This window comes from Pezoporus occidentalis, unplaced genomic scaffold (genome assembly GCF_034315485.1).
Source record: "Pezoporus occidentalis ecotype Australia unplaced genomic scaffold, CSIRO_AGI_Poc_V1 ctg127, whole genome shotgun sequence".
In the NCBI taxonomy this organism is placed as follows: Eukaryota; Metazoa; Chordata; class Aves; order Psittaciformes; family Psittacidae; genus Pezoporus; species Pezoporus occidentalis.
Window position 1 is genome coordinate 1,904,590 of NW_026913071.1, and position 22,468 is coordinate 1,927,057.

General features: G+C 39.7%; 1 protein-coding gene across 2 annotated transcripts; it reads left to right on the forward strand.

Annotated features, from left to right (window-relative positions):
- The first annotated feature begins 1,747 nt into the window (after window positions 1-1,747).
- On the forward strand, window positions 1,748-22,422 carry CASP7 (caspase 7). 2 transcript variants are annotated; one of them, XM_062607902.1, is made up of 6 exons: window positions 1,748-1,860; window positions 17,675-17,823; window positions 18,669-18,797; window positions 19,309-19,484; window positions 20,142-20,280; window positions 20,985-22,422. In XM_062607902.1, exons 1-6 carry the CDS (start codon window positions 1,748-1,750, stop codon window positions 21,206-21,208), a joined length of 930 nt encoding a protein of 309 aa, XP_062463886.1. In that variant the 3' UTR covers window positions 21,209-22,422. The 2 variants fall into 2 exon arrangements, with proteins under 2 accessions (XP_062463886.1, XP_062463887.1); XM_062607903.1 differs by lacking the exon at window positions 1,748-1,860 and adding an exon at window positions 13,919-14,276.
- Window positions 22,423-22,468: the final 46 nt, after the last annotated feature.

Genomic DNA, 22,468 nt, shown 5'->3' on the forward strand with positions numbered 1-22,468 from the left:
CTTTCCCAGCCGCCTGCCCCTCCGCGATCCGCCGGCCGCGCTCCCTGCTCGCCTCAGGCACCCCGCTCGGCTCCCCTGGGTCCCCGGCCCGGCCTGCCGCCTTCCCGCCTTCCCTTCAGCCGCCCTCCCGCTGCCCGGCGCCTGTTCCGCTCCTGGCCCCTGCTGCGCAGCCTCGGGGCCCGCTGCTCCCCGTTCTTTGGGGCCCGCTGCTCCCCGTTCTTTGGGGCCCGCTGCTCCCCGTTCTTTGGGGCCCGCTGCTCCCCGTTCTTTGGGGCCCGCTGCTCCCCGTTTTCTGGCGCCCGCTGCTCCCCGTTTTCTGGCGCCCGCTGCTCCCCGTTCTTTGGCGCCCGCTGCTCCCTGTTCTTTGGCGCCCAGGTGCGGAGGTAGGGGTGGGAGGAAGGGGCTCTCCCTCAGCACCACACACTTGGGCCCTTCAGGTGGCCGCGGTGCCTACACCGCCGTTTCCTGACGGAGGGCAGGAGTACTCGCGGTGGGAGCTGGGATGTGTGTAGTTGGTAGTTGGAGGAGCTGGCGTCCTGCGCTCGCCCGCCTTGGTTTGGGGCTGCTATCCTGAGGCAGCCACCCGTGCTTGTCGGCTGCTTCACTGCCCACCTGCGGCCTGTGAGCTCCTTGATTCTTATATTTTAAAAGAGGATAAAAAAGCGCATTAGTTTGACAAAGCAGAATCTAGATTCCAGCTTTTGGGAACTGCTGTTACTCTCGGGAACCTCCATTAATGGCCTGGCTGGGGTGGTGCTGGCAGCCATGCAGCAGCTGGGCCTGGCAGGGTCAGCAGGATGGTTTTCAAGCTAGGTGTAAACTCTTCTGAGTAAATAGATTATAAAGGCAATTTTAATCTGCCTAAGTATGGGGAAGAGGCAGAAATCGCTGCTGCTTTTCTTCCTGAAGCCCAAGGCTGGAGTTGGACAAGGTGGCTCAGCACATCCCACCATGTGCATGGGGTCCCACACTGCCTTCTCACCCAGTGCTGAGCTGGTGCAGATCTTTGCCCCCATCAGAGAAATAACTCCTTTCTTCTTGTACTTTTCTGCTGGGTCAGTGATCTAAATATACTTCCTCAGTGGGCAACAGAATACATGTAAGAAGAGGAAACGGACTTTTTTTTCATCAGGAAGAAGTCATTAGGCCAGCTTAGCCTTGTTTAGCAGTGCCCTATGTTGCTTTTGAGATGAGTGAAGATGTTCCAAACTTACTGGAGTAACAGTCAGAAAGTCCCCACTGGTTGAAATATAGCAAGTTGTGTAAGAATGCAATGAAAATACCTTTTAATTTCCAAGAAACACAACTTTTTTTCTGCCTAACAGGTCTACACATGTATTAACTAATCATTTAGGGTTGGTATAGATAAAACAGAGAAATGAAAACCTAAGATTCCATCCAGAGAGGATAATACAGGGCTTTTTCTGTTACATGCATTTGACTGTGTGCAAATGAAACAACAGGAGCTCTCTGGGTGTCTTAGTACTAGGTAGAATTGCTGTTACAACTATTTTGTTGTTAGTTGTCTTTGCTTTCTTCCCAGCATAGTTCTTTCCAGACCACCGAAAAATTCCCTGGGAGTTAGTCATAAGATCTTTACCATAAAATTGTTTTTACTTTTGTTCTTACCTGCATTTTTGAGAGTGGTATGTGTGAGAGAAATTACTTTTGGTAACCGTAAGCAGGCAGCTAGGCATGTGCAATGTCATGATAATACAGGGTCAGAAATCTGTACTTTTATCTGTAGATGTCTGGGAATCAGCATGTTGATCACTCTATAGAAGATGGAGGTGATGAAGTTCGTGAAGATGTAGTCGATGCAAGGCCAGACAGAAGTAGCAGATTCTCACTTTTTGCAAAGTAAGTTACTACATTAATTCCTGTTATTATATCAGCTGTCATGCTACTCCTCAGTGGGATTTTGGTGTTCAGTTTGCCATGTCCACAATGTCATCAGTGGTTCAGATAGGGAGATGGTTTATACTGTGTAGGTTTAATGTATAGATCTGTACCTTATAGTATCTCCCATAAGCTTTATTTGGTAGTCAAGAGATCACTTAGTTCATTTAGCGTCAATTATGGTCCCTCATCTTAAACACTGCCCTTTGGTGGAGCTGGGAATTAAATATGCCATTAATTATCTATTTTACTGCATTCAGCTCAGCTCATCTCCTGCACACTGGAATCCCCTGCTGACTATTTAAGTTAGTTTAAAGCCTGGATGTGCCATCTAGGTTGTAGCACAAAGAAGCCTCACAGAGTCTAGAGATGCAACCCATTACAGAATAAATTAAAAAGCCTTTTATTTTAAAACATAGTCATCTCACTGAAGTATAAGCTTTTTTTTCATTAATTGTATAGGAAGCAAAAATTATGTACTGCTTGTCTGTACTCCTGAAAATGCTAGATAAATGTGACTGAAAATGCAGAAGATGAAGAATGAAAGTGCAGATTGTACAAATACTATTGAATGTGAGGAAATGCCCCAGCCCTCGCGGTGTTCAGGAACAGGCTGGACGGGGCTTGGAGCAACCTGCTCTAGTGGAAGGTGTCCCTGCCTGTGGCAGGGGAGTTGGAGCTAAATGGTCTTTAAGTTCCTTTCCAACCCAGATCATTTTGTGATTCTATGAAGTTACTACTTAACACTGTGAACTTCATAGATTTAGAAGGATTTTATTAGAGGCATTTACTACAAAGACTGTGGTATTTACAAAGAGGTTTTGATTTTTATCGCTACTGGACATGCACGTTCAAGTAAACAGTATGAGTTAGAGAAAGTACATGGAGAATATAATTTCATTTTTGCTGCTTATTATATGAGTCTAATAGGGGTAACAAATCTGCAAGGAGTGAAGATGCTTTAGTGTTAGAAGACTTTTGATGTGCTGTTAAGCAAGCCACTTTGCTTTCTCTGTCTAATTTTCTCATTCCTTAAATATGTTTTATGATGTGTGTGTGTATTATTAATTTTAGCAGATCTATGTCATGCAAAATACATAATGTACATTTGGTTTTAAATCTTGCCAAACATTTTTCAAAGGATTCTTTTTAAACTATAAAATGTGTGTTTTAATATCTGAATTGGTCTTCTTTATAAGAGGTGATATGCTAATACTGCTATTAAATTAGGCAACTCAAAGTTAATCATTCCTGAAGGAAAGGCAATAATCAGCATTTCTATCACTTTTTTATGTAAGACATTTGCCAAATAATTTGACTGTGCATCATCAGTTTGAGGCATTCATCTTTTGGGAACTCCTTGAAGATAAGTTTGAAACATTTTTCTTTAGAAGTAAAAAATTGTTTAGATGAAATATGAGGTAACTGAGAAGATTCAGCTTAGGTTTTGTATTAAAAAAGAAACCCAGAGCAGTGAGAAACTAAATTGAAGCCCTCGCAGAAAGGCCAGCAGTTTCCACCAGCTTCACAGCTCAGAATTGGAAGCTAGCGGAAACTGCTGGTCTTTCTTCAAGGCTTTGAAATGGTGAATTCCCATTCTCTGGCTGTGACTGGAGATTCATCTTGCGAGAGCAGTAAGTAGAAATAGGTGAGAATCTTATTCACTGCAGCACATTTCTCTCAGAAGAGTGTGGGCCTGCTTTAGAATCGAGGCCACGAGGCTCAGAACAAGCCACGGAGCGGATAGGTTCTTTTGGCTGCACCACAGTTAAGGGGAATTAACTTGTACGTATTTCCTTTGCTTTGAAAAAGTGATAGTATTTAGTTAGTGGTGGTGGGGAAAGGAGTTGAAAGAAGTCAGTTTTGAATGAACATCCGCCGGTGGTGTTTGGTTCGGGGGGTTTGTGGCCACTAGATGGCAGGAGGGTATCAATTTTGTTTATTGCAAAAAAAAGAAGTGGGCAGAAATTAGGGTAAGTTGCAGTTGAGCAAAAAGTTCTGTTTAAGAAAGCAGGATACACTGTGGCAAGCTTGTGCACAACCACGTTTCAGAACATGGTTAAATGAAGCTTGAGCTGAGGATTTCAAACATGTATTTTAAGTCTTTATGCGATAGAAACAAATAGAATTTTTCCCATAGATTTTTTTTTTTCTTTTCTGCGCTCTGTATGCTTTAAGGCTTTGAAAATACTTCTCCACAGAATGATATCATATCGTCATTTGGTGTCATAGAACCATGGAATCATAGAATAGTTAGGGTTGGAAAGGACCTTAACTCATCTAGTTCCTTAAGATCATCTAGTTCCAACCCCCCTGCCATGGGCAGGGACACCTCACACTAAACCATGTCACCCAAGGCTTTGTCCAGCCTGCCCTTGAACACCTCCAAGGATGAAGCATTCACAACTTCATTGGACAACCCATTCCAGTACCTCACCACCCTCACAGTAAAGAATTTCCTCCTTATAGCAAATCTAAACTTCCCCTGTTTAAGTTTGAACTTGTTACGCCTTGTCTTATCACTACAGTCCCTAATGAAGAATTCCTCCCCAGCATCCTTGTAGGCCCCCTTCAGATACTGGAAGGCTGCTATGAGGTCTCCATGCAGCCTTCTCTTCTCCAGGCTGAACAGCCCCAACTTTCTCAGCCTGTCTTCATACGGGAGGTGCTCCAGTCCCCTGATCATCCTCGTGGCCTCCTCTGGACTTGTTCTAACAGTTCCATGTCCTTTTTATGTTGAGGACACCAGAACTGCACACAATGCTCTAGGTGAGGTCTCACAATAGCAGAATAGAGGGGCAGGATCACCTCCTTCAACCTGCTGGTCACGCTCCTTTTGATGCAGCCCAGGATACAGTTGGCTTTCTGGGCTGTGAGCGCACACTGAAGCTGGCTCATGTTCATTTTCTCATCAACCAACACCCCCAGGTCCTTCTCCGCAGGGCTGCTCTGAATCTCTTCTCTGCCCAACCTGTAGCTGTGCCTGGGAGTGTTCTGACCCATTTGTAGGACCTTGCACTTGTCATGGGTAAACTTCATGAGGTTGGCATCGGCCCTCCTTACAACCTCAAGGTCCTTCTGGATGCATTCCTTCCCTCCAGCGTTGGTGGGAGTTTAAACCACGACACAACTGAACCACACAGCTTGGTGTTATCAGCAAACTTACTGAGGGTGCACTCAATCCCACTGTCCATGTCACCAACAATGGTGTTGAACAAGACTGGTCCTAACACCGATCCCTGAGGGACACCACTCGTTACTGGTCTCCAGCTGGAGGCTGAGCCATTGAATGCAGCCATCCAGCCAGTTCTTTATCCACTGAGTGGTCCACCTATCAAATTGATGTCTCTCCAATTTAGAGACAAGGATGTCATGCGGGACAGTGTCCAACACTTTGCACAAATCCGAGTAGATGACGTCAGCTGCTTTGCCCATGTTCGTCAGTTCCATAGCCCCATCATAGAAGGCCACCAAATTGGTCAGTCAGGATTTCCCCTTCGTGAAGCCATACTGGCTGTTACCAAGCATCTTTCTGTTTTTCATGTGCCTTAGCATGCCTTCCGGGAGAATCTGCTCCAAGATTTTGCCAGGCACAGAGGTGAGACTGATTCGTCTTGGGGATTGATAGCAGCAAGCCTATTTTTGCATCCAGAAAACGTAACATGAAACAATTGTGCTTCCACCATATTAAGTAGAGCAGAGATTTCCTAATGAAAGTTGTATTTTCTTTCTTTTTAAAGCTGTATCTGAAAATTCCCAAGGTAGACTCATGCTTGCGCTGTCAATAGTCATGACTGTTTGTGGGCTTCAGTGAAGAAGTACAATGCAGAAGAAGGTGGTTATTAGTAGTATAGGTACCAGTTTTATTCTAATTTAATTGTATAGAACCATTTGTCCTCTGTTTACTTTTACCTACTCCAGCCCTAACGTTTTGTTTTATGGGCAATATTCCTCTCTCATCTGGAAGCAGAAAACATAATTTACATATATATTTAGGAATTCTTACTAATATCTAGTTACAGTTGAAACTGTGTGATTCTGTAGTGTCCTTAATGCAGAAACATGAAATATATTGTAAGAAAATCCCACTAAGGAATTTGAGAAGTGCATAGGGTACACTGACATATAGTCACCAAGAGTAGTTCATCTGTTTAACACTGCAAACCCAAAATATCTCTAAAGTATTTATTTCTGCCAACTCAAGCCACTATAAAGTTTGAGACTTTTCATTTTAATGAATCTGAAAGCTTGCTGGAAACATCAGTGTGCATCTTGCCTTCAGTAGTGCAATAGTTATGATACCTACCATGTTTGTAAACTAGCATTCAGGTCAAAAAGATTTACAGATATAAAGGTTTCTTTTCATTTGTATGGTATTTATTTTGGTTACAGGGCAGCAAAGTAGGGAAGCACGGATGTTACCAAAGCCGTCTACTTCAACTTCATGTCCCTTGTCTCAGTATAGGTATATTTCTCAAAATAGCCTTGTCCTTCAATGAATAAATGTTCATTATTGAGATTCAGCCTCAGCTGAACCTCAGCTTTGGAGCTGTAACAAGTGTGGCAAGTTGTCTTTGTGTCAGCTTTGTTCTTCTGTTGTTCTTCTGTCTTTTGAGGGGGATTGCTTCTATCCACTTTTGATTACCAACAGCTTATTTTTATTTGGTTTGTAAGAAGCTCCTTTGCAGGTAGAATTTTATGAAGAACAGTTTCACAGTGATGAAGATGCACACGTTTTCCCGAGTTGTCCATTCCCTATTTTTTTTGCCATTTGAAAACACTGGGCCTGGATGCTAGGTACCCACCAATCCCGCTCTGTCACTCCCCTCTTCAACTGGACAGGGAGAAAAAAATGCAACAAAAGGCTCATTGGCTGAAATAAGGAAATGGAGAGATTACTGTCTTGTTCAAAACAGACTCGACTTGGGGAAATTGGTTTGATTATTTGTTAGGTCTGGAGCTCAACTTCTGGAAAACACTACGGGAGTATTAATTAGTGAAAATCTGGTCAGGGCTTGTACTTTACCTGGGACATTTACTGGATGTGCCACATAGGAAATTCCCCAGTATCCCGTCTAAAGTGTAAGAACTCTCTAATTCACAGTCAGTGTTTGTTTCCAGCCTCCTTAGAGGCTTTTATCTCATAAAGCACAACAAACACTGGGTTATCAATGAACTGTATCCGTAGCAATCAAAACAGTGAGTCAAGTATCCTAATTTCCTCTTAGTGTAGGAATTTATTCCCCTCATTGCAGCAAACGCTGGGCTGTCATACAAAATTTGGAGGAAAGCTATTATGTAGTGTCATTTTTAAGCTTTCAAAAGATTCAAAACCAAATTAAACTGGATTTATAATAAACCAAACCTGTTTAAATAAATAATAAATACATAGGAAATGGATCGGCGAATCAGAATACAAAGAAGTTTTGGAAACTGCATGTTAATTTGCAGCATTTTCTTAGAAATAATCAGTGTGCTAATATCAGAATAATAATGGTGGATCAGGTTTTAAGAGAAAGAAGACAGACATACTACAAAATGAAGTCTTCTGTCCCACCTTGCTCTCAGGATCAGCTGTGTTTTCCTACACTCTTACATAGGAACAGCGATAGAATCAGAGCGACAGGAGTGTTTTCTGCTTGTCAGCAAAGGTAGATCAGGCCTGCATGACCTCAGCTTGCAGGGTGATGGGTGTGAGGGTTTGAATAGCCCCATAGAAAAGTCCAGCGTGACCCACTGCTGACACATGCAAATGTTTGGGCCTGAACACAGAGAGCATCCATCCTGTTTCTCTCTCCAATGTAACCCTGAGCATGGTGGGCTCCTAGCATTAGCACAGAGGATTAGACTTGTTCTTGAGGACAAGCTGAAGCTGTTTGCAGATGCAGTGTGGAGTACCATTTGATGATGAGCCAAGGTACTGTAGAATGTTCCTGATCTCCTTCCTTCTCTGCCACCTGTTTGGAAAGCTCATGAATGAATACCCTGAGAATTTTAGTGTCAGTGTTTATATCAAGCTAATTATAATTGTAGTGACATTTTGCAACTGCCAGTCCTGGCCAGAGAGTTCTCTGAGAAATAGGGTTTAGGAGGGGAGGATTGGGTTTTTTTTTGTCATTTTCCAAGCGTTCCGTATAGCAATGTATGTACCTGTTAATTGCTCTTAGTACCTATGATAGATAAGAGAGGCTTCACCTTTTCTTCCCACGCTCCCCTCCCGAACAGGCAGTTGCCTGTGCTCATTATACTACGTAGGATTTCAGTTTCCAGAACACCCATGGCAGGTGTGTACGTGCAGGTTTTCTAGAAATAAGGAGAAAACCTTTCAGCAAGCAATATGCTTTATTTGTAAAGTTTTACCTTTTCTTTGTTACTTGAATATTATCTCACATACAACATTATGAGGCCTGCACAGCAAGTATCACACAGCTGATTGGGAAGCTGAAGATTAATTACAGATTGATGGTTGAGAATTTAAAACTTTACTGGTGTTTTCTCTGCTGCAGGTGTCACACCTCAAAATTGTTATGTAAGCTGTAAATTATATATGAACTATGTGCACAAAGACTAGGATACTGTTGCCTGTTTCTTTTTTAACAGTTGCAAAATGTGAACAATATTAGATGTAATAGTCTGTGTTGAAACTGTTTACAAAGTGCCGCTGGCTCAGCCCCAGCGTGCTTCCTCTGCTTCATTTGTATATAATAAAATTATAGCCATGGTTTTGATTTGAATTATGTGAAGACCATCATTTAAACGTGGTTAGAAGAAGGAGGCAGATGTTAACTATCAGAACTCCAGAGATACATATATAAAATATACAGTGTCAGAAGTTGCAGTCTGAAGCTTACTCCTTCAAACAGCTCTGCTCTTTTCATTACAGAGTGAGTTTACAGTTGCCCTGGACTGGGTTTATTTGTTTTCCAAGTTCTTAAAGAAGAGTCTCCCTCTGAATTGGAGAAGGGACAAAAAAAGCTGTAAGAGTAGCTCAGGGTCTAAAAAATGTCATACAATGAGGGATTTAAAATGCATTTAGTTTCTCTAAATAAAAGTTGAAAGATAATTTGCTGTTATTGTAGGTAGTATGAATACGTAGTATATTATACAAATATATAGGTGATGGAAAACCAGAAGATAGGAGGAAGCACTTTTTGTAAGCAAAGAATTCATAAATGGATCCAATGGATCTATACATGGATGTTTTTAAAAAAAGTTGAGTATCAATCTAAAAGACGTTCTGTAGATTAAACAGAAGCTGCAGGTTTGTAGAAACTACTGAATAAGGGTTTGTGGCTTGCTTTGCAAGAGATCAAATGAAAGGTGTGCTCATACTTCGGTGAGTCAGTTACTGCAGTTAGCATCTTGCAGTTCACTAGCTGATTTTGTTCATCTCCGAGACTGTTGCAGTTGTGAAGCTTTGTGGTAGGTGGAGCCTTGTTGTGATTCAAGCTAATACACTTTAGATTATATTTTCAAAGGAACATACTGATAGCCATTGCTATAGTGCAGGTGAGTAACTGCAGTGTGATCAGCTGTGGTATCTTGACTGTTACGCCAAGGCCTCAGAGGCCTTTAGGGCTATGTATACTTTGGGGGAATGCTGTATTCTGTGAACTGCTACCCTGTCATTTTTGCAGTTCAATTTAAATAATCATGTGTAGGCATGAGCAGTTTTATCTCTTCAGGGAAGCTAATATGCAGTAACCAAAGATAGGAATTTGTGTCTGAACTGAGATCCACTGTAAACCTCCATAGTGAACAATAAGAGTGCCTTTGTTTCAACCACTTAGGAGGCAGATGGCAGTAAGCTACCTCCCATGCTCTGGATGTGAACATAGTAGGTATGTACAAAACAGTGGATTTTAAATTCATTCTCTAGTTTACTGTACCCTGCTATCCCCCCTGGAAAGAAGCCATGAGATCTGCAGTTCTTTTATGAAATAAGTTTGTTTAGGCTCCATTTCATAATGGATAAGCTAAAACCAAGAGATACCGAGTTACTTTGCTAAAGCTATTCAGTAGCAGAATCAGGATTCACACTCAGGTCTCCACCTAGAGCACAACTAAGTGGCTCTTAGCAGATAACAGAACCTATCCCCCCAGCTGAGCGTTTTGGTTTGTTTAATTAACTTGTTCATCAAGTTAATTGATGAACAATGAATGAATAGTTTAATAACTACTTTTATAGCTTGTGTTCTATTGCTGGAGGTGATGCAGCATGCTACAGGAAACGTAGGAAAATGCCAGGGTTTCTTGAAAAAAAAGCATTTTAATTTGCAATTTTTGTACAAAATCTGTAACAGTACTGCTAGGTATGTTATAGTAAGAATAAAACCAGACTTTTAATATGATACTATTTTATTGGATGAATGAACTCAGCCCTGTCTTGAGCAAAGAATTTGTTAATGATAGCTTGGGTACCTCACAGCTCCGTTATTAGCTTTATAAGTTCAAGGAAATAATCACATTGTTTATCTAACTCCTTTCTTTCAAGACTGCTACAGCAATATTTTCCTTTCAAAATTAGTGTGTTTACAGTTACAAGGAGGGCTTGGAACCTCGGTTTCCAAAGAAACAAGAGGTACAGTCTTCATTAGCTTCCTAGTTTCAGGGTCATTCAGGCAAAAGGCTTTGCCTTTGGTGACTTTTAAACTGGCTTCGTTTAAGCAGCAGAACATCTAATTCCAAAGATGTCCTAAGAAGCCATGCACTAATTGGCAGTTCAAAAAGAAGCTGGAGGCTAAATAATTATTACGGCCCTGATCTTGAGAGCAGTGCAAATGGGGATAATTTTACTGCCTGACTGGTCCTGTTGCTTTTAGTAGGGCTGCCTCCCAGGCTGAAAGCAGGGTGCGTTCCTTCAGGGCTGTGATGTTTGAGCAAACACACTTGCCATTTCTCTTTATCCTACCCCTTTCCAAGAAGAAACTTTCAAGGCTTAGGCACTTCAGCAGAGTAGTACATGAAGATGAAAGGGTTGCATAGACTTTATGTGTCATTGGTGAATATGAACTTTAGACTCCAATATTCTCAGTTTGCCATGTTTCACTATAATTTACAATTACTTCAACAGGCAAAACAAGGTTATTAGAGGGAACAGAAATCTAGTACCATTTGATTGGGTTTGTGTTTTAGTGTTCCAGGGTTTTGGTTTTTTTTTTGTGCTGTTCATGTTTGTTGTTCTAAATTGCAGCTGTCAGTTTTCATGCCTTTGTATAAGACATCTCTTTGCCATAGTTAGCAGTATAGGTGAAGTAATGTTTAGATGCTTTTGGGGGGACTTTTATGTTCAGTTTTGTAAGACCGTTTTTCTTCTCTCTTCTAAACGAAGACTTTCTATTATGTTGAAGAGATTCTGACTTTAATATTAGAATTTTTTTAAACATTTTCTTTTGACATTTATCTGGGGCATATATAAAAATAGCCTTCTAAAGACCAGATACTTTGTTTGTGCTAGTCTGTCAAAGTCAACAGTCATTTGCTGATACTTTCAATAGGGAAAGTGAAAGCATGCAGTATTTACTTGAACTTCCTCCTGCATAATTAGTATTGTCCCTTTTTCCTGAGGAGATTTTCCCTTCAGCTTTTTAAGCTGGTTTTAAGTTTCTCTACTGGCATGTACTTTGGAAGCCCAAGTAACCTTTGTTTAAACAGAGATTGTGAGGGATAGTGTGTGTTTTTTTGATTCACGATTATATTTAACTGCTTTCAAAAAAGTCCTTGGTAAGGTGTTATCTGTCTGAAAAGAGAGAAATGGAAATTGCATCTGCCATTGGAATGTATTGAGAAGAAAAGTTTTCTGAACCCATAGTGTGTAACAGGTTGGAAACAGTTGACATCTCCCAGAGGCCAGTATCTTCTGCAGTGGCTCCTGTTAATGTTTACTGCTGGCTTCACTTAGTATTCTAGCATGATACCTTCTTGGCCTGTGACCCAGGATCACACCATCAAATGCACCGTAATACAGTTTTAGTATTTATCCGTGTTTAAATGCAGCAAATGTAGTAAAACATTCCTTAGAGTTTTCACAGGAAGTTGTAGCTGCCCCGTACCTGACAGTGTTCAAGGCCAGGGTCGATGGGGCTTGGAGCAACCTGGTCTAGCAGAAGGTACCCCTGCCCAAGGCAGGGGGGTTGGAACTGGATGAGCTTTAAGGTCACTTCCAACTCAAATCATTCTATGATCCTGTTTGTTCCAGCCCTTATGGTTAGTCCTTATCCTGTGTAATTTCTGCTTTCTGATTTTTAACAGTAAAGGAATATTAATTTTTATAAAAGACTATTCAAGTAGTAACACATTCTTCTTGTCCAGAAATGTTGCTGCTCTGCCAATATGATGAAATATTAATGGGAAGAGGCAACAGGATAATCTATTATTTGCATGCAGCTCTAAATCTGTGTGACAGTCTACCAAAACGGATCTGACAAAGAACAAAGAGTCTGCCTTAAAGAACTTAAGATCTAAAAAGCTCTAGTCATGTTTTACAAGTGTCTTTGGCTTGTTATTGCCAATAGGTTTCAAGAGAAAAAAATTCAAAGAGGGGAGAGTGTACAGTAATTAGAGGTGTACTAAATACGGTGAAATTAGACTGGATAAAAGTATTAACGCTGGCAGTTTGAAGGCAAGGTTATGTAGGAGTAAGGCATATTAATGTATGATCATCAGAAAGCATCAGCCGTATGAATAGCCACTAATTACTGAGTTTAAGGTAGAAACAGACAAAATATTGAGCCTTGGTTTGTCTAATTTATGAATTCTGTTTCTTGTTAATTTCGTTTGGAAGAATAACTGAAGTAGTCTCTGGCACACTCAGTTATACTACACATAGTTTGGTGGTGCTTTGTGATGGGCAGCAGTCGCAAATATCATTTATACTGTGCATGCAGTAATGGCAGAAATGCGGTTTTTTAGACAGAAATAGCGGCATAGAACCACACAAACTGCATCAAATTAAATCAGCAATATAGGCTACGTAAGTGTCTTTAGAGATCTTAAAACTAATGTATTATGTTCACTTACTCCACAGTACTGTAATTCGATGGGGAATTTATTCAGATGAAGCTTTTAAAGAGGTCCCCAAATGTAAAAGCCATGCAGGAATCATCTCAGCTGTTTGTAATGGAATAAAGAGCATTGCATTTTTAAGATCTATTGCATCCCACAATGTTACGTGTATGAAAGTTCTGGTGGATGTTGGTTGATTACCTGAGAAGATGCTAAAAAGCGTGGGGACTTCAGAAAGGATCCTGAGATGGTGTGTTCTGTAAAGGTAGCATGTTTTTTAAGGCAGATTTTAACAGAAACCTGTTATCAGTCATTCAAAACTGATACATATTGTATTAAAGAAGCATGAAAGAGTAAAAAACTGTCACAATGTTTTGTGATATTCACTGTCAAGTAAAGCCCAAACCTACTGAAGTTCATAGAGAAAGTGTTCTCTTGTGTGTGTGTACTTCACATAGAAATGAACGTAATTAGTTTAGCCTTTCCCACCTACCGCTAAAGTCAACTTCCTGAAATTGAATAGTATCGTTATTGTAGACTTAATTTTTAATCTGTTTACACAGATTATTTGACGTTTTTTATTTTACATCGGCTTACAGCAACAAAAATCCCCAACTTTCCTGGAAGAGAAGGATACTATAGCTGTTTTCAAAGCCAGGATATCTCTCTGTAATACTGTTTTTAGAGTTCATTTTTATTAACACATTAATTTCCTCTTAGAAAAGTGAACAAATAGGGAAAAAAGCAAGCAGAAAACTCCTTCCATTGTGTGACTGGGAAGCAATGATTGTGAAACTTGTCTCTGTTCATCTAATCCTCTGTCCATAAGGCTATTGAAGTGACTTCTTCTCCAGGGAGAGCTGTTTCTTCTTTCTGTGTGCTGGTGTCACATTGCTTCTTAGGCCAAGCAGCTCATGTTTTCAGAAGAGTTCTCTTGTCTGTCAATTATTATCATCCTATTTTTAATCATTCTTAATGCTGAGGTTTAGTAAATGAAGTGGTGTTAACAGTTCTTGAGAACTTTCCTCGTGTTGTGCTGGTGCTGTTCCAAGTGGAGTCCATATAGTTAGAGCAGACCAGCTTTCTTAGAGCAGAAGGGTCTTTTACAGTCACTGGCCTTTACACCTTGAGCAAATTAGGCAATACCAGACTACACAACTGACATTACGTGATGTGATGGAAAGTGAAGACTCTCCCTGTGGAAATATATCACACTACACTTAAGTTAAGCATCTGGCTTTCACTGAAACACGTTACGCTGGAGGACTGGTAGAGCTGAGCCCAGGAGCCTGGCTATAGCAGGTGGGAAAGATGGTAAGAGGCTGCAACACTCAAGGAAGCCATTCTCCTGCACATGGATTCTTACTTTGTTGGTATGTCATATTAATACATGGTAGCGAAGAAAATGCAGAAAGATTGCAGTAGAAAGGAAGCCAAAGGAGAGGAAATCTCAGCTTCTAAGAGACACTGCTTTCAGTTGTCAAACCTAAAGCCTAGATTTAGAAACAAATTAAGGGTGAAAATGAGTCAGGCTCTCAGGGTGCCAGGGTGGAGTTTCAGTTTTCCTGAACCCTTGATTGGAGGGAGAGAACATGGAATACATGAGAGCACTGGCCAGAACAGTATTTCTGTCTCAGGGAAAAATCAGTGACCACTAGTGGAGTGAGAAATTACGGCACAGTTGTAATTAAAAGCTGAAGAAAGAGTAAACAGTCTTAAAATTCAAGTTTCTATTTAGTCTGGACAAGTTTGAATCCCAAAAGAGGGAAGCTAAAGACACTGGATGTCAGAGAAGCAGAATGAGATAAAACTGAGGGGAAATAGCTTAAAACATTTTATAACAGCACATAACTAACCTGTGAAAACCCCATCAGAAAACATTGATTAGAAGGGTTAGTAAGAACTACAGCGGTAAATATTTAGCATGTGTCTAGTTCAAAGCTTAGAAAACAAAAATTTATCAAGGAAGCTTGAGGCTTTCAGTCATAAAACAACCTGTCAGTGACAGGGCATTCCCCTTAAGGACTCAGTATTACATGTTTATTAGTCATTATTACAAGGTCTGATTTAGCTTGTTGAAACTGAAACGTTGGCTCTTACGCTGTCAGTTTAGTGCAGGTCAAGTCGGGCAATTCCCCTATTGCTCCATGTTGGCACAGAAAATAGAATCTTCAAAAAACAATTTCTCCCTGGACTGCAGGCTCAGGATATTTATACTCCACAATCTTTGCTTCCTTATTTATTCAGTTTGGATAGGTACTAAAAGATTCCTGGAACTGTTTGTTGTCTGCCAGTAAAGAAATGATGGGCATAGCCCTACAAAGCATGCTGTCGTTGCTTAGTATCTTGTTAGCCTGTTCAGCTTGGAAGGAATCATTAGAACAAAACCATACTATCCTCTATAAAGGAATAGGGAATGTGTGCTACTGATGAGGGTTCTCTGTGACACTTGACATTGAGCGGGATAAAGATTCTACTTTGTGCAGAATCTAATTTGTGTACTTTGGGAATAGCAGCAGTAATAGTCACATCTCTGAAACTCCCAAGTATTTCTGTATGAATGAGTGCGAACTATTGAACTCAGAAGTGAGGTGATTTCAGAGAAGTTGTGTGGCTATGTTACTATGCCCCTTAACCTAGCTTCTGTTTACATTGAGGCTTTTTATAGGGTAATGTGGCTGCGTGATTTCTGGACTAGAATTAGATCACTTCCAGCATTTTAGGAGAGCAGACAGTGCAAACATGATAGAGTACTGCTCATGTGGATCTGTCCCAAGTGTTCACAACTGCTCATGGGTTGGACATAAACAGAAGTTTGTGTACAATCACCTTGAAAATATCCTATTGTGTGTAACAGCCCCTGTTAGGCATAGCTTTGTTCAGGAAATCACTGAAGCCAGATAAACCTGCAGAAACCTGATTCCAGTGTGGACTGAGGAAATTAGCCTCTTCATCGACCTGAACGGTTATTTGTTGTTCTGAAATTACTTTTTCTCTCTTTGCCAAAGAGCTGTCGAAGTGATCTAGGACCAGGGGGAATTTTAGGCTAAAATAAGAATCCAAGATCTCTTTGAAAGTCAAATGTAATATTAACATCATACAGTTGTGGATAATTCTTTAAAAAGGTTAAAATCTCTTCTTGAGGCAAAGCATATTTAATTATGGCTCCCAGAGCCCTCAAGAAGCAGTATGCAAAGAGAATACCAATACTTGTCATTTGCCAGGAAAAGAATGTACCAGAGTATCAGACGGAATCCTCAAGTAAGTTTAATTCAATATCATGTTTTGTCATCTCTAAGAGAAGTCTAGGAGAAGAGAGGATATTAGGATGGTCACATGTAGAAAGAGCATAGAGAAAGCCTGCCAGGTGCAGCTATTTAATTTGGCCTTTTATAATAAAACATGATGACACTCAAAAAGAAGAAGAAGCTGTTGTAAAATTGAGTCGTATTAGCATTTAAACACAGTGAATCATCCAGACAGGGTTTGTTATAGTTTCCAAATAGGTTTGTCCTTTAGTAATAAAAAAGGGGGCACTTATGCTAAAAGATAGCAGTTGTTAAATCAGGAAGGTAAGAGAGTAGATTACTAAAAACATTTAATCAGTTGGCAGCGATCTCATGTCTACAGGCTATTATTGAACCAAATAGCTTAGTAATTCTTTAGAAAGATGTAAGAGTGGGAATAGTGAAAGTACTTAAATTAATTGAGATTATGGGGAAAATCTAGTTTTGTTAATAACGAACTGTGTTATACAGTTATTTGTGCTGTGAAAACAGGTTATGTTTTGCTCTCAGACATCATCAATAAATACTATTGGAAGCAGGATGCTGGACCAAATAAGAGAGGTTCTGATAACCTCTTCTGGCCTTCTGTGAGCATTGTTTCTAACTGGGCTTGCTCCAAAGTTTGTTCATAGTTCTGAGGTTGAATCAGAGCCTTCATAGGCTCTCACTGGCTTCAGTTCTGCTGGAGGAAATCTTACCAATATCTGAAACCACCTGCTTGGACCAGAATACCCACCTCTAAAAGGAAGTACTGCTGAGTTCCTTGTGCTTATACTTCAGATGCACATGCTGGCTGCAATGGTCAGTATGTAGTCATTAACAGAGAACTATAAATGCCTGTTTTGTTTTGTTGTGGGTTTCCTGTTTGGTTTTAAGTGAGGTTCAGGTATTGATAATTACATTCAAATGTGCTTGGTTTTTTGCATAGGATCAGACTGCTGTTTGGCAGATCAAATTAATGCATGGCCTGTCCACATCTATAACCTTTGTCAGTAGGAACTGCCTAATGCTTGGCCTTATCTTCAGAGAACTTACGGGTGATGATGATTTAGTAAACAAATCCTATCACTCCATCGGGTAATCTTCTTGTATTTAAAATAGTTATTAAGGGAGATTTTTTTGTCCTTCCATGAATTATTTATAGTAAAAGTAAAATACGTCCAGAACCATAGTTTGCAAAAGGCTATCACCAGCCTGACTTCATATTTAGGTATTTGTTTTATCTGTGGGTCAGGATCTGCATATATTACTGTTGGCTGCAGTGCACTTAGAGTCACTTTACCATCATCAGTATCCAACCGCATACAGTAATCGCTTCATAGAAATCACACGATCTTTGCGCCTCTATTTAAAATATGAAGGAAGAAAACAAATACCAGAGAAGAAAAAACATTGGGTGGGGCTGCCTGGATGATTTGAATTAAGGTAAATAGGCACACCGCATGTGACTGGGCCCTAACAGTAGTTCCATTTGGTTCACCCAGGAAAAAGAAGAATGGAGAAGAAGAACAGCCAAAGTCCTCTCTCAGTAATCAGTACCGAATTGTTACACCCACATTCCAGTATAATATGGACTACAAGAAAGTTGGCAAATGTATTATTATAAACAACAAAAATTTTGAAGACAAAACAGGTATTGCTCTTCTTCTGATGATAGTCATTACAGACCTTAGAATTCTTATACTTTAGTTAATCAGTAAGCATTTTCTTTTTAGGACATGGAATTTTAATGATTATATTTGTCTTTTTTGAGAAACAGTTATTCCTACAATTTATTCCTGTTCTTTCTCACTCGTATTAAAGCAGCTCTTTGCAGCTCATGTTTCAAAGGGCATGTCACCTTGCTCTACCAACTTCAAACTAACCCTTTGTCCCAGAGGTTAAGGCTGTGTTGTTAAAATTTGAACTTTGGCATCTGTGACCCATATTATAACTCCTCTGTCCCTGAGCTACAGCTATGACCTACAGAAACTAAAAGCTGTAGCTGTGCTCTGTCCACACTCCTGCATTTAACTTTTCAGACCATGTAGAGTTTCAAAACAGATACTTGTGTTATAGTCAACTTATAGGTCTTTTCCTATATACTTGGCATACACACTAAATCAAGTGTTTATTCCAAAGAATTTATATCAGTTTCTTTTAGATGGGTATTATAGGTGCTCTTTTCCGCTGTTTCTCAGTTACACTGCATAACCAAAAGGAGACAGAATCATCCATAGTGGTCCAGTGTTGCAAGATGCTGGAGACATGCCAACATTTTTCAGGATAAGATCCGTGTTAACGCTGAACCTTGCATGAAAACAAACCTCACAGTTTGTTCTCAGTGCTGAGAATGTTGTTAAAAGGATTGTTTTAAAATCATGTCACCATGACACCGGTTAGTTTTATTAATTATAAACCTAAAAATGTACCTTCGAGCATGTGATTAATTTTGAATTGTGTAATGTGCAATCAACCATACTCTTTGTTTTCTGCCAGGAATGGGTACACGCAATGGCACTGATAAAGATGCTGGAGATTTAGCTAAGAGTTTTCAGAACTTGGGGTTTGAGGTTTGCACATACAATGACCGAAGCCGGGGTGATATGGAAAAATTACTGAAGCAAGGTAAAAAATTAGAATCATAGAATAATTTAGAGTGGAAAAGACCTTTGGAAGTGACTGAATCTACCCCCTGCTCAAAGCAAGTCAAATTAAAACAGATTGCTTGAGCCCTGTTACATGCTATTTTCTGTATAGAAGGATTTGGTTTCTGAATGGATTAGACTTAATTCCCCACCTCTTCTTCCAACATCAATTCAGAAATACAGTTTTCTTGTTATATTAGGAATCTGAAGCATCTGTCCTTTGTATTAAGTGAAGAGCCTTGTCATAATAGATACAGAATCCAGCCTGTTGACTCCAGTGGGCTAGACTTGGAGTCAAGTGAAGGATGCATTTATGTATTCAAGATACACATCACAGTACTAAAAAGTAGGTTGTGTCATTTTTATCCATTCCCTCTTGTGCCTTCTAGTAGAGGCCCAGTGTATATTTAGTCTCAGAAAAATGTGTTTGCTAAATATAATTTTTATTTAGAATGTTGCTTCCTTTTGGCTAAGAAGTATTTGATTTGTAGCTGCTGAGGAGAATCACAGTGATGCCGCTTGTTTTGCCTGTATCCTGCTAAGCCATGGAGAAGAAGGCCTCATCTATGGCACTGATGGACCCATGGCTATCAAGAGTTTGACTGCGCTATTCAGAGGAGACAAGTGTAAAAGCCTTATAGGCAAACCCAAATTATTCTTCATTCAGGTAATAGCCCTAAGGTAAATACAGTATCCTACTGCTGCAGTGGAGAAAACATGATATGTTGGTTGTTTGCTCTGCAATATGTGTTAACTTACTGAATTGTAGTGGCGGTTTTGTGAAAAACCGTGTTGAGAGAAGTTGGGAGATTGGTTTGTTTTTAAAAGATAATTTATATACAGCATTCACAGATGTAAAGAATATATTGTCACTGTAATTTTGTACATGGTGTCTCTTTGTGCTTGGTAATACATGAGCTGCAAAGCAGAAAGATAAACTCCCTCTCTGCAGACAGAGCTGAGTACAGAATGTGGTTATACATTGCACTTGTTAATGATGTGCTAATTACACTTGTTAATTGCTGACTATTATATATAATAATCTTATATAGTAAACTAATGCTGACTTGGCACTTTGACAATCCACTGAAATCCAGAGCCTGCAACACTATTCCCTCCCTTCAGGGATGTATATTTTAAAATGGGCAGGCTAGTAATTTTATCACTGGACAATGAGACATCCCATGGAATTTAATTTCTGCTTCTAATACATGCAAAGTACTGTTTAAAACTATATACATTAAAAAATGTTAACGAATACTCAGTTTTATAACACCTTGTTTCACCTTATTGGACAAGTTCTCTTTGCCTTCACTGCTGTCAGGCATGCAGAGGCTCTGAATTTGATGAAGGCATACAAACTGACTCTGGCCCTGCAAATGACACTCTGGAGACAGATGCCAATCCAAGATACAAAATTCCAGTAGAAGCAGATTTTCTGTTTGCGTATTCCACAGTGCCAGGTAAAGAAAAGCGGGTCAGGGTGGGGGTAGAAGCCTAACAACTCATCACTCACATTGATTTGATGCTAAACTTACCCTTATTCATAACGTCTTGTACATCGATGGACAAAACACTAAGGCCTACTGTATGTTAGGCCACTGTGTTGTATGCACTACTTTTTACACTAGCTGTCATGGAAACAGGAGAAAGCCCCAATCTGAGAAGGTGAGAAGACGTAGACAAATGGAGGAGGCAATACAGTTTTTTGGGAATCATGCCTGTCCATGTCCCAGTTTAGTGAGTATGTTGAATACTTGATTGAGGCAGGAAGAGAAATAGTTACAGCATGAAACTTGGAGAGGAAAAGCATAGAATCATAGGATGGTTTGGGTTGGGAAAGGACCTTAAGATCATCTAGTACCAACTCCCTTGCCATGGGCAGGGCAGTTTCCCAAATGCAAAAATATAGATCGGTACTTTAGTAGTGTGAGGTTAGGAGAGCTAATACACATTATTCTCCAGTTTAATGAAATAGGATATGTGACACAAATGATAAGATTTAATCTTTCTGTGTGTGCATTATCACTCTTTGCCCAGTCTTTCACACAAATTAGACATATTCTCTGCCATTCCATTCTTCAGATATTCTCTGGCATTTCATATCTTCAATATAGTAAGAAAAAAAAGAGGAAAAATATACTTTCTTGTCTGTCTTTCCTGTAAGGTTATTACTCCTGGAGGAATCCTGGAAGAGGCTCCTGGTTTGTGCAGTCCCTGTGCTCTGTGCTAAATGAGCATGGAAAACAACTTGAGATCATGCAGATCCTCACACGGGTCAACTATGTGGTTGCCACCAATTTTGAATCACAGTCTGATGATCCACGCTTCAGTGAGAAGAAGCAGATTCCCTGTGTGGTCTCTATGCTCACCAAGGAACTTTACTTCTGAAAGTGTACTTTAATGCAGCCAGTGATGAAAAATCAGGATATGGTTTTGGGTGGAGATTTGATTATAAACTGGAGTAATACATTTTTAATAACAGAAATGTAATTACACTAGATTTTTATATTGTATAAGATGGGGTATCTGATGGCTGGCCAATATGCAAGACTTTAAGGAAGAAATAAATGCTGTGGGCCAACCTGACAGCTAATACTAATGACTGTATCTTAATTTCCCTTAGTATGGTTGTCATGATTTATGGCTACTGATGACATTCTGGGAGTAAGCTACCTGACCCGTAAAGGTTTATTCCAGGAAACAGATTGTAAATTAAGAAGAAACAAATTAAATTGTGAGACTCTCTTTTCATTCACTGTGAACTCATGGAACCATAACTTCCTTGGAAATTTCCAGAGACCATCATATTATGGGTATGTCCAATGATGAAACAGTTTGTAGCTATTTAAAAGGATGCTTCTTAGTCTATTACATTAATTTCCCTTACATGAGCACTATTAATGAAGACTAATGGTTGTTCTGTGCTTCTGGAAGTCAATTTATTTAGTTGTCACTCTAGCATAAATGAATAAACAAAAAATGGGGTTTTGTCAATGATTTACCTGAATAGTATGAAAATATAGTAGAAAATTCAGAATTAAACTCCTTGGAAATGATTGGCAAACTGTAATTGGGTGATGCCTTATGAACGTGCCATTGTAAAGATTTCTGCCTTGCAAATGACAGCTAACTGATAAAGCAGCCTGAAACAGTGGTACTGCAGTGTTTCTGCTTGCAGAAATAAAAATGTCTGCTTGTTGATTCAGAAGGTTTGAACCAACAGAAAGTTAATGCCACAGATTTGATATAAAGCATTAACATTTAATGTTGAAATGATAGAATTATATGTTCCAGTAACAAACGGATATTCAGGTATAGCTTCTATTTGTGAGGAATTTTGCCAACACTTGAAATACTTACTTGAAGCAGAAACTAGAAGTGCCTTTTTAGGGTCTTGATTTTGTATTTTGGGGCTATATCGGTGATATTGGTATTCCTACTTTTTATATACTCTTTAAAATTGGTAGCTAGCTCAAAAAAAGTAAGTTTAATGATGGTTAAACTGATAAATGATCAGTTGTTCTCCCTTTTCCTGGTTAATGTATTCTTTGCAATCTTCTTCGAAAGTAAGTGCATATTGTTAAAGCCAAGTTACCAAATGATTAAGTTTATTTTCTTACAAATACTGTGACATAGTGAGGCATATTT